Source organism: Chironomus tepperi, unplaced genomic scaffold, assembly GCF_022539635.2.
Source record: "Chironomus tepperi strain 1889 unplaced genomic scaffold, CSIRO-AGI_Ctep_v1 contig_161, whole genome shotgun sequence".
Classification (NCBI taxonomy): domain Eukaryota; kingdom Metazoa; phylum Arthropoda; class Insecta; order Diptera; family Chironomidae; genus Chironomus; species Chironomus tepperi.
Window position 1 is genome coordinate 1957207 of NW_027226283.1, and position 12721 is coordinate 1969927.

Genomic DNA, 12721 nt, shown 5'->3' on the forward strand with positions numbered 1-12721 from the left:
ATTTTAACAAAATAATTTCTTCAAAGTCACAAGTAAGTCCTGGGATTTAAGCTCTTCATTAATTTAACAGATTACTTCTAATTTTCGGTTGATTGTTCTTCACATAAAACACTGATTTGTTATCTACACTTCATTTTTCTATATCTTTGATAGACTTTCGTTAACTTTTATGTTAAAATTTCAAAATGGAAATTTTTGCAAAATTGGCTAGCATCTTTTTTTTCACTGATGCTCTCATTAAATTTTCAAGGTTTGATTAATGCTACAGGTTGATGCTTTCTATTTTCGTTTTTGAATTTAAAATTATACATTTTACAATAATTTTCACTTAACTCAATAAAAATAGGATAATTACTCTCATTGATGAATTAAAAATTAATAAGTTTGAGTAATTTTTAATGTTAATTATGAAGAAGGTAAAAATTAAATAATTCTTTTCCTTTCTTACCACGATAACGACTCAAGGAAAACTGCGATGAAAAGCTCTCTCATTTTCCTTTTTATACAGTTAAGCTCCGCTCAAAATTTCCATAGCAGAGAAAGTGATTGAGAGAAAATACGGAAAAATAATAATTCAAGGGTGAGGGTATGTCAATGTGATTCTGATATTGTTATCACAATTCGTTTATTTATGCGCTTTCACATGGCAATCTTACGTCAGGTAGGTTGGTTTTTTTTTCTTTCTCTGTTGTATTTCCAATCGTACTAAATACGATGCTCTCAGAATAACTCTCTGTACTTTTTCAAAGGACGAAAAAATGAATTGGAATATATTTTTGGCATTTCGCAGAATTTTACTAGTAACTTTATTATCATATTTATTATGGATTTTTTTTTTCATTTTTATTTTATTATTATTATTAAGTAATTTTTCTATTTATTAATCTACTATTTTCAAATGAAAAAGCCTTATTTAATTCAAATAATGAGTTTATCAAAGAAAAAAAAAGTTTATTATGTTGAATTAACTATTATAAAGAAAAAAATATGTTCATTTCAATGCCAATATTAATGCAGTTAGATTAGAATAAAAAAAATTAAAAAAAATAATTATTTCTTTATTTAATGTATTTAATATTAACATTATATTTACTTTATATTTAATATAAAGGTAAAATTTTTTTTAACGAGTGATTTATTTTAAAATCATGCTACATGCTTCACAATTTTTATGACAGTTTACTTTTTTTCAAATAATTTTTATTGTGTTGCCATCCCTTCAGTTTATTGTTGCATTTCTGTTATAATTTTTTTGTTATACCGTAAAAAAGTGCTCACAAATTTTTTTCTTTATTATTTTTATGCTTTTGATTGATAGCTTTTCGTATATATTTTCACTTTATGCTTAATTAAAGTGTTGTTGTGATTATGTGTTGGTTTAAAAGGCCTAGAAAATAATTTATTAATAAGATATAAGAATTAGTTTAGTGACGATATAAGAAAATCAAAACAATAAAAAAAGCAACAGGCTAATAAAATATGTCTAAAACAAAACAAAGTTTCGGCATGGATTTGAATGATGAGGCTTCCAAATTACTTGAGAAGGCTCTATCCTCATTTGATGGAATAATTTTAGGTAAAACTTTTAATCTTTTTGTTAGATAACTGGATATTTATTGATTTTTTCATATTACTTCTATACCTTCAAATCATTTCCAATCATAATGAGATAATAATTGATGACGAAACAACGACAGAAAAAAATGTATTTTATGAGTTCAGATATCTTATTTTTTTTACATTGCTTTTAGATGATCAAAATTCGCAACCATCAACAATAAATGTTTTATCTGCAGCAACAACTCTTTCATTAGCTTTGCAACAGTGCAAAAATACTCCTTCGCCGCCGGACAAAGAAACCGCAGAAGTTATTAATGCGTGGTTGGAAGTATACATGCCAGTAAGTTTTGATTTTAGTTTTTAGCTAAGTTGAGATTTTGTAATTTGATCATTATTTCAATTCATTCACCGTTTATTTATAATTAATAAAATTTCATTGTTATCCTTGATTAATTACGAACCTAATTCTTTGAGGCAAATTATTATTTTAATGGCAGTAAAATCATCATGAAGACGTTAATTAAAATAGGAACTTTATTAGAGACAAAGTTCTTAAAATGATTTTTTAATTTTCTTACTTTATAATTATCAGTGAAATGAGTCACACGATTCGATAAAAAAATCTGTTATCATCAATGTATTAATACTTCATATTACAAATACTAATGATCCGAGGAATGCATGTTTGTAACGTCATACATTTTCTCAATTTTGATCATTGTTTGATTTTTTGGGGGCTTGTGATTTCCGTATTTCTATTTAAAAAGAAAATTATTTTAAACTTTTTTGAGAGACTCGTCTGCCTCTGTTATTTTGTGTAAAAAAAATTTAAACAGAAAACATCAAGCTATCGGCTTAGAGTTCATTGCTATACTGTCTCAAAGTCATTTTTAATTACATTTTATAAAATAGCCGATGAATTGAGCGGATATAACATTTTGGGCACATCTGCTTCAGATTTTTTAGTATATTTCTCTTTTTTTTCGGTATGAGAGATTAAAACAGAAAACAGACAGGATTGAAGATTGAATATGAACGAAATTTTATTTAAAGAAAATGTTTATGTTTCATTTGGGAGAACTTTAATAATGCGGGGGAGAAACAGCGTGATTTGAAAAAAATCTCTGATATACAGAGAGTGTGGTTATAAAATTAGCTTAGAAGAAACTACAAAACTGAGCCATTTTACCGCTGTAAGTAATTAAAAAAAAAACACACACTCGAAAATGAGAGTAGTTGATGTCAGTTTCTCGCGGAATTTTGATGCAGTAAGACGGTTCAAGAATTTTTAATAGAAAGGAAAATTATAGATAGAGCAATATTTTAAGTATTTTTAAAAGTATGAAGCCCGTTGTATTGTCTACAAATAGCAGTGAAATACAAAAACAAATGCCAAATAGTGAATCTTTACAACCAAAACATTCTGAGAATGCAAGAAAGATTCAGAGACTCTTGAAGAAAAGAAGAGAAATGCTAGCAGAGCAAAAATCAAAACTGGAAACTGAAAAAATCTTAGAAAAGCCACAAAAGCCTCCAAGATCTAAAAGTGATACAAAAGATATTATTGTGCAACCGAAGAGTGAACCTACAACTTCAGAAGAATATGATGAAGACGACGATGAACATCCTGCAACATTAACAGAAAACTCAGAATCGTATGATTCAAATGATAGTCTTCATTGTGATGTAGTTGCAAAAGAAATAGTAAAAGGTTAATATATCTAGCGAATTTAGAATTAAAATATTTTGAATGCATTGTCATTAATCTGTCATTCCTTTCAAAATATTTTGAATGTCTAAATACGTATATAGATTTTTAAAAAAAATTTCATCATATCTTGCTGTGTTTCATCGAAAATGTAATAACCGGGTCTTTATGATTTCAAATGTCTGTTCTCAAACTAAATAGATGCGTTTAATCTTTGACTATAAGAAGAAAATAATTTTTCTTTCGGTTTTCTATTTTTATCCCCCCTTTTAACATTCTTAAATCCTCACTCTCTATATTTTAAATACAATAATAATATGTGGTACATAAATATTCTTCTGTTTGATTTTTTTTTCTCTTCTAATTTTCTATCATATGTAAAATTTTTCTAAAAAATCAATTCAATGATGAAAAGGCTAATAGCTGGATAAAAGAAAAATGTAAAAGATCACTAATATTTAATATTTTTCTTCTATGTGTTTTCTACATTCAAGGCTCTTTCATACAAGTCTCTCTCTTGCCGCATATAGTGTATTTTATTTTAAATTTTTTGTTTGTTCTGACTCGTTTTTACTATAAAAGAAAAAGAGTGGAACAATAAGAAAAATATTTCGTTTTGAAAAGAAAATATTTGCTTAAAATTCGGTTATGCCTATCACGTGCAAACACAGTTTGAATGAAAAGCTTTAAATTTCTAGCAGAAGATTCAAGTTCAGATGATGAGGAAATCACATGGACGTGTTTACAGCGATCACAAAAAAGAACACATGAAAATTTCGATCGGAAATACATCAAAGAAGAAGGAAAAGAGGAGGAAGAGGAAGAAGAAGAAAAGAAAACACCTGCTAATAGTGATTTAAAACGACCCAATTCAAATTCAAACAAACCCCCGCGATTTGCAAATGCAAACTCCGTTAGCCTTGATCGACGACAACGAAGCCGAAGTCAGTCGCATCGTCGAGAGCGTGACTCAAAAAGTCGTAGTACTCATTCATTGAAAGAAAAAGATCTCAACGAAAAAATCCTTATTGGGAACAGTTTAACTAAAGATAACAACTCATCAAGCTCATGTAGTAATCGACGAATGTCTCCAATTGCATGGGAAATTCCACCACCTCCTCCATTTCATCCATGGGAACATCATTATTTCAAACACCACATGGCTAGCAGAGAAGATTTACGATCAATGGAATATTATAGACGACCATATGACCCATATCGTCTTGGAAGTTGCCAAGAGCTCTTTCAACATCCCTCTAATCTTTCGCTATCAGGAGGAAATTATGAAGCACCATATTATCATTATCCCCCACCATGTTGTAGTAATCATTACTATTCTCCACCATATCAGGTGAATGGATTAAAAAGAAATGATCTTATTAGAAAATCAAACATTTATTTTAAATATTTCATACACACAACATATTATTCTAAAAATAATTTTATTTTATCTAAATTCATGTACTCATTTAGCGTCAAGATAACTCATCAGAACGAGTTCGTCGTCTACAGTCAGATAAAGATGCTCTTCAGTTACAAATCCAAATTTTAACAGAACAAATTAATGCACAAAATGATAAGTTGAAAGAAATGGAAATGACTATTAATGAGAAAAATCATCAGCTTCAAAATGCAGAAGATTTATTAAATAGGGTAAGTAAAAATGATCAATTTGGTATTAAAATTATTCGTCAAGTCATTTAGTATAATAAAAAATTATTTTTAGGAAATGTTATCTAGATCATCACTCGAAACACAAAAACTTGAATTAATGCAAGCAATAAGTGAATTTAAATTGCAGCAAGCTACATTAGAACGGGAAAATTTCGAATTACGTACAGGAGTGTTAAAGAGCAGTTTAACAAATCTTAATAATGCGCAATCGCCATATAGTAGTAAACGTTATGCAACGCAACAGATTGTAGCCATTAATCAAAAGAATAACAATACTCTTAGTGGAAGTCATGGAAATTTATCACAAAATATGGCTCTTGCTAACTCCGTAAGTATTAGAAAGCCTTTACAGAAAGTGCATCTTTTAAGATTCCATTATATTTTAGTCTTCGCCGGAATTTTCTAGACAACGCTCAGACATTCATTATAGTAGTCTTCCAAGACAATCGTTTGCAACAGCTACAATGCTATCGTTATCATCATCGGGAGGTATAAATGGAAACACCCATGACAATTCAGAAATGAATAACACACCTCGAAGAAATGTTGTATTTGCCGATAAAGACAAAGTAATAGATGATAGCATAAATATCCCTCAAAGAAGCTATCAAGTTCAAGCATTAACATCTCCATCGATGAGTCAGAAGCACAAAGGACTACGTGGAATATTTGAAAAAATTAAAAATAGCTCTAATAACAACGGAAATGTTAGTCTAGTCGAAGACTCTTCAAATACTGAAAATGAATTTGTACGGGGTGGTATGAGAGCAACTGCTGGACCACGATTGGGTTGGAGTACACAAGAAACTAATAAGAAGCCTTTTAAAGATTGGGATTCAGAAATGTTATGCGTGTGGTTCGAGGAACTTGGCTTGGATTATGTTATTGAAAATGCAAGAAGATGGTTGAAAACTGGAGAGGAATTGTTAACTTGTGCACCACAAGATATTGAGAAAGAATTAAATTTAAAATCACTTCTTCATCGAAAGAAAATATTGTTAGCTATGGCCGATGTAAGTGAGCAAGACACTGATGAAATGCTTAGAAATGCGGGGAAACTTGATACAGCATGGGTTTTAAGATGGCTTGATGATATTGGATTACCACAACATAAAGATGAGTTTATGGCAGCAAGAATCGATGGACGTGTACTTCATCGATTAACATTCGATGATTTAGCAACAATGCATATCAGTTCTTGTTTGCATGCTGCAAGTTTACGTCGCGGAATACAATTGTTACGAGAGCAAAACTTCAATCCAGATTGTCTAGTTCGTAGACTTGGAGAAATTGACAAGGATAAAATTGTATTCTGGACATCACATTGTATAATGGAATGGCTACGTATGGTGGATCTAGCAGAATATGCTCCAAATTTGCGTGGGTCAGGGGTTCATGGAAGCCTTATGGTCAATGATGTAAAATTCAATTCAGAGCTCTTTGCTGATTTACTTTCTATTCCTCCATCTAAAACATTATTAAGGAGGCATTTACAGACACACTTCAAAGATCTTTTGGGTCGTGATTGCATTCAACTAAAGCGAGAGGCTGAAAATACCTTAGGATATATTCCGCTTACAATCACAGGCAAGATAAAGGTATAAATAAATTTTATTATTAATTTTTAATTGACAAAATTAGATTTAATTTTATATAAAAAAATCAATTTTTTTTATTTTTAGACACCTAAGAAATCACAATTTTCTCTGAAGCGTAAAAAAAGTATTAAGAACGAGGAATCAGAATTCAGCAATTATGTGTGCCCAATGACAGGTATCTCTTCAGAAAACATTCAGAAGGGTAATGCTCTAATGACTAACTCTAACTTAACCGTAAGCTAGTGTTGTGTACTTGTTAACTTTCACTTTTTAATATCGAATATTTCTCTCTCTTTTTTTTATTAAAATGTTTATTCTTTTAACATATTTACAGTATTTATGCTAAAGATTTAAATTAGTTCATGGTGATGGATGCGGATGCTCATTAATTTCATTAAAAACAATTTAAATTACTACATCTTTCATATATGAATAATATTAAGAAACAAATATAACTAAAGTCATTTATAGTTCATAAGTAAATATAAATACCTAATACCTTATTAATTAATAACGATTGATGTTTAATTGATGTGAATAACATTCATAATTCGAATTAAAATCTAATAAACAATTATTTCTTTTTGTTCACAGAATCTGAAGAATATGATGATTTAGATTCGAATGGAAATAACACAAAAAATAATAGTACAGGGCGACCTAGTGTAAGGAGTTGCTTTACAGCCAAATAATAAATCAAAATATGATATTTTTGATAAACTAATAAAACTAAAGGACCAATAATTTATTTTAAACCCTTAAAGTTTAAAGTCTTCCAATAAGTTGACTATAAAATATTTCACTTCTTACTTGTCATTCTAAAATGACATAATTGCATTTCTGCTGCACATAAGCTACTTACTTTAATTGACATAGAAATATTCAAGAAAATTAATTTCTATCAATGCGAAGATATCTAAAAATGAATAAATTTACACTAATACATAAACTACGTAATAATGACCTTAAAGTAGATAGAAAATAATGTTGAAAAATTATTAATACCTATATGAGATCTAAAACAAAAAAAAGAAAATTGAAACAATAATCAAAAAAAAAAGTTTCGTTGATAATTTAAATTTACAAATTGAATTGTAATTTTTATTAAGTGTTTGTTGAACAAAAAAGTTTAAATATTTAAGAGGAAAAAATTTACTATCTTCCTTTTGTGAATCACCTAACAATAAAAATCATGTGTCTTACAGATTAAAAAGTTTAATTTATGTATTAAGTATTAAAATAAATAACAATAAAGTTCTGCATTTCTTTTTTGATGAAGTTCTAAATATGCGTTTTTTTTTATTATAATTTTATTAGTTTTTTTTAATCATTTTCAGAGGGAGGTAGGTAAATAAAATGGAGTAAATCATATAATACTAATACTTTAGTCACCTCTGTTCAATTGACATACTTTTAAATGATATTCTCTCTTCTTTGATGCATCAAAGTCTCAGGTAAATGTTTGATATAAAAAAATTAAGTTTTTACCTTAATTATCTTTAAAATTTTAAAATAGCATTTGTTTCTATTTATTTAACAAACTTTTAAGTAATATAATATAAATATTTGCATATGTAAGATAATTTTCCAATTGAAAAAATTGTTTGAAGTGGATGAAAATTTTCAATGTTAAAAACATTAATAAATATTTAAGGACATTCAGGATATCAAAAGAAATTCATTCATGTTTTACTAGTGTCTAAAACTATCATTGTACTATTTCTTAGTATCATCGGTATGTTTTATGAGTTTGTATTTTTACACATTAGTTACATTTTCAAACTGAAAAATCTACATAGTGTTTTCAGTTTCAAAGTGATCGCGCAACTATTCAGACTTGCTTTAAGCATAAAATTAAAATAAATAATAATAAAAGAAAATAAGTTGAAGTTAAGATTAAGTATGTCATATATAGTAAATAAATTTCTTTTGGGATTGAATATATAGACCAACTATTTAAAACGAAGATCAGAAAAAAACATTAATATTTAACATTCAAACAACAATCAAAAGCATGACTGTCAATCAATTAGAAATCATTATTTTTGTGTAATAACAATATTCAAGGTGATTTCTTTGGATTTGATTTTGCTATGCACGAAAAATGCTTTATGGCTCTTCTTTGTAATTTAAATATTTCAATTATTATTACAAGTATGGAAGTGATTTCCAACAAGTTTGACATGTCAAATATATTTCCTATATATTGGATTACCGAAATTTATATACTGATTGTCAATAGACCCCAACTAAAAAGTTGATTAAATTTTTCCAAAAAATTTACAATTTTTTTAGTTATTCGAGTCATAATTAATCATCAATACTTTTGTAAATATGAATGCGATACAGGAACTTTTGAGTTCACATTGATTATCCTCTTAAAGAGATTATTCTTCTTTTTACAATTGCGATGAGAGGTCGTAACATCATTTTGTTTGTTCATCACAATTAATAAGTTTGTTGAATCTCGATGATTGATTTGAATGTTTCGAAAAAGTTTGGTCATCTCTAAACTTTTAAAATCAGTTGATTTTCTTCTTTTACACACTGCGAATCAAAAAACAAATAAAGCTTTTAATTCGTCATAGTGCTTTCAGTTGTTGTTTTTATTATATAAAATCGAATATCATCAGTGTGTAACAAAACAAAATTAAGCGACTTGCTTTTCTCATGTTAACTGAGATATGATCAAAATACTATATGTTTTTAAAATAATGAAATCGCATCATGTGTTAGTGAAAGGCAATTAGAAAACTAATTGACAAAAGTATGACATTGATATTGACCGTGAATTTTTTAATTTTTCATATTACTGATTCAAACATAGAGTGAAATTTATTAAATTGATGTTGATTGAATTAAATCTGATGCAATAAGTAATTATGAATATCCGGTATTTCCGTTCTTAAAAAAATAAGTTTTCTAGCTAAAGAAAAGTCTTTAAAAATATTTGTTAATTAGTTTAATTTTTGACTGGGTTTTTACGGAGTGAAATAAATTTTGCATGTTTTCACACACTAAATTTAAATGTAAATTCAAAATATTTTTGTAAATTCTTGGAATTTGTCAGTGAATATTCTTCATTTTAGTTTACATAGACACACATTTGACTGCACTAATATCAAAGTTCAGCTCTAAAAATGACCTTTAAAGTATCATTAATTTATTTATTAAAGATAAGGGAGTAATGTTTGAAATTCATGCTGATCTTCTTAATCGTTCACAAATAGAGTGATAATTTTAATGCTTTTAAATGCATTTAGTTAAAATAATCTATCTATAACTGTAATGAATAAAAGAATGGGATGTGACGAGATGTTGTAAATTTTAAACGAGGACATATCTGATGGATTTAAAGTACCTAAATTAAATCAAAATATCGTATGCATTTATTGACTCGCTGATAATTATGCAATGAAATTCATAACAATTAATTAAACAATTAGCTACAAATAAAATGAATGAGTAGAAATCATATTTGATACAGTGAGAGAAAATTTAATGTTATAACTAAACGTGTGCTACTTAGTTTCTTCGCTAAATATTAGCATACTATCTCGTGACGCAATGTGTTCATTCAAGCATTGAACTCTAGCGAACAATAACAGCTTTTTGAGCTTTTCTTTAACAGTTTGTATTTAAAAAAAAATTTCTTGATTTTTACAAATTAGAAAAAAATGAAAAACGAAGGAGAAAAGAGCGAAAAGCTCGAAAATATTAGCACTTTTAGATGTTTTCTTCCGCAAATTCTTGCGAGCTCAGCAAAGAATCTTCTTCTTCTTGATCTTGGTATGGCTGTTTCATTTCCTACAATCGTAATTCCAGCATTGCGAGGACTTAAAGAACACGACAGTAATGACATTCTTTCTTTTACGGCAGAGGTAATATGTAATAATAATAATAATAAATATTGTTGTGCCATTAAATAAATGATATTTCAAACATCAGCAAGCGTCATGGTTTGCAAGTATTGCTTTTATATTTCAACCTATTGGTAGTATAGCAAGTGGAATTGTGTTAGAGCCGCTTGGAAGAAAAAAATCAATGGTACTTGTTAATATACCACACATTATCGGATGGACAATGCTACACTATGCGAGTTCGTTGACTGAACTTTATATTGCAGGTAAATTTTTGTTACATTAATAGTTTTATTTATTAGTAATTTTTTTTTAAAAAAAAAAACAGCGGTTTTGTTGGGACTCGGTGTTGGCTTTATGGAAGCACCAATAATAACTTATGTTGGTATGTTGATAAATTTTATTGAGATTCCCAAAAAATTACAAACGTTAATTTGCTACAGGAGAAATATGTCAGCCAAGTATTCGTGGAGTATTAACATCATGTGCAGGTAAAATGTTTTAATTTATGAATATTAACAGATGAATTTAATCATATTCAATTACAGGTGTCGCCGTTATGATAGGAATTTCTTTAGTTTATTTACTTGGAAGCATAACTACATGGCGTCTAACCGCATTAATTTGTTGTACTGTTCCTATTTGTACGGCAGTCGCTATTTGTTTCGTTCCCGAAACACCGTTCTGGCTCCTTGCAAAAAATAGAAAAGATGAAGCGTTGAAAAGTTTAATGTGGCTAAGAGGATGGGTAAAAAACCCAAAACATGTTGAATCTGAATTTAATGAAATAGTTAGATATAGTGAAGAAAGCAATCGATGTGTTTCATGCCATAAAAATGATTCAAAATGTATTCATCCACCGGCAACAGCTAGAGAATTATTGAAAGAGCTTAAACGTAAACGAACTTTAAAACCTTTTTTCCTTGTCATCATGATGTTTGCGTTTGCACAGTTTAGTGGATTAGCATCGATGCGTCCATATTTTGTTCAAATATTTCAAGCATATTCAATTCCTTATGATGCATCATGGGCAACAGTTGTTATAGGTATCATGGGATTTTTCGCTAACATTGTTTGTGTCTGCTTGGTTAAACCATTAGGAAAGAGAAAAATTGCACTTATTTCTATGACTGGAGCTTGTATAAGTATCATTTCTCTTGCAATTTATTCATACATTGTACTGCCAAGTGGACTTACATCTTTTGAAAAGCATACAGTTCATGCTGATAGCAACAATAGCTTAGGATACATCCCTTTGACATTGATTTATCTTATGGCATTTTTTACGAGCTTGGGTCTTCTTCCCGTCCCATGGATGATACTTTCTGAAGTTTTCCCATTTAAATCTCGTGGACTTGCCACTGGAATTACTGCTGCACTAAACTACACTATGGCATTTTTTACTACAAAAACTTATTTCAATCTCGAATCATCATTATCACTGTTTGGTGTCATCGCTTTGTAAGTAAAAATTTTGTAATTTTATTTTTTTCCATTGCTATATTTAATAATAATAATTATATTCATTTCGTAAGGTATGCTGTAATCGATGTTCTAGGATTTATATTCATATATTGTTACTTACCTGAAACTGAAAAGAGAACACTTGAAGATATTGAGCTTCATTTCTCCGACAATAACAAAAAACTGAAAGATATTAATATTCCAAAAAATAAATCGGTTCTTTCTGTGGATGACAGTAAAAAGGGTTGTAATAATATTGCATTTGAAGGAGATAATAATAAATACTAATAAATATGTACATTGCCGTAGTAAAAAGTTTTCACATTTTTATTCTCTTTTAAATGATTTTGAATGTTTCTATTAAGCATTGTAGCATGTTTGAGCTTCTAACTAGTCAGAATACTTTTATTTTTCAACTTCACATGCTAATCATTATCAATAAAAAATAAAAGGTATGCACATTGTAACACGTGCATGTGTAGTTCAATTCTTTTTATTCATATTTTAACACGTTCTTTTTTTTTAAATTTAAATCATTCAGTTTAATAATTAAAGTTTTTCCATTGCTTAATCTTTGGAATTAAAATCAATTAATCAATTTAATCATCTTTGATTCTTAGATTTAAAACCTCTGTGCATTTTTTCTTTTTGGTTTTTTATTTTTCAAAGCACTTTATGAAGCATAAATAATTTATCGATTATTTATTTTCCATACTAATTGGAAGCATAAAATTTATTGATTTATATTCGTTTCTAAAATTTTCCTAGGCCTTTCAAACTTCTCTTTATTTAATTTTTCGATTTTAAAGCAGTAAATTTTTAGTTTTAAAATTCAACACATTTCTTATATTTTATTA

At 28.3% G+C, this 12721-nt stretch overlaps 2 protein-coding genes across 8 annotated transcripts; both read left to right on the plus strand.

Moving 5' to 3' along the window:
- The first annotated feature begins 1276 nt into the window (after nucleotides 1-1276).
- On the plus strand, nucleotides 1277-7818 carry Liprin-beta (liprin-beta). Of its 5 annotated transcripts, XR_011544198.1 has the most exons (8): nucleotides 2163-3271; nucleotides 3967-4619; nucleotides 4742-4921; nucleotides 4995-5270; nucleotides 5329-6540; nucleotides 6625-6774; nucleotides 6875-7018; nucleotides 7135-7818. XR_011544198.1 is itself a non-coding variant. In XM_070637303.1 (7 exons), the coding sequence occupies exons 1-7, from the start codon at nucleotides 1480-1482 to the stop codon at nucleotides 7230-7232; spliced, it is 2130 nt and encodes a 709-aa protein (XP_070493404.1). In that variant the 5' UTR covers nucleotides 1277-1479; the 3' UTR covers nucleotides 7233-7818. The 5 variants fall into 5 exon arrangements, 4 of the variants coding, with proteins under 4 accessions (XP_070493404.1, XP_070493401.1, XP_070493403.1 ...); XM_070637303.1 differs by lacking the exons at nucleotides 2163-3271; nucleotides 3967-4619; nucleotides 6875-7018 and adding exons at nucleotides 1277-1576; nucleotides 1752-1900 and having other exon boundaries at nucleotides 6625-6742; XM_070637300.1 differs by lacking the exon at nucleotides 6875-7018 and having other exon boundaries at nucleotides 2165-3271; nucleotides 6625-6742.
- Nucleotides 7819-8359: 541 nt separating this feature from the next.
- On the plus strand, nucleotides 8360-12508 carry LOC139088246 (facilitated trehalose transporter Tret1-like). Of its 3 annotated transcripts, none has more exons than XM_070637368.1 (7): nucleotides 8360-8440; nucleotides 10212-10421; nucleotides 10489-10666; nucleotides 10729-10785; nucleotides 10844-10891; nucleotides 10949-11861; nucleotides 11936-12508. In XM_070637368.1, the coding sequence occupies exons 2-7, from the start codon at nucleotides 10218-10220 to the stop codon at nucleotides 12150-12152; spliced, it is 1617 nt and encodes a 538-aa protein (XP_070493469.1). In that variant the 5' UTR covers nucleotides 8360-8440; nucleotides 10212-10217; the 3' UTR covers nucleotides 12153-12508. The 3 variants fall into 3 exon arrangements, with proteins under 3 accessions (XP_070493469.1, XP_070493471.1, XP_070493470.1); XM_070637370.1 differs by lacking the exon at nucleotides 8360-8440 and adding an exon at nucleotides 9142-9307; XM_070637369.1 differs by lacking the exon at nucleotides 8360-8440 and having other exon boundaries at nucleotides 9696-10421.
- The last annotated feature ends 213 nt before the right edge of the window (nucleotides 12509-12721 follow it).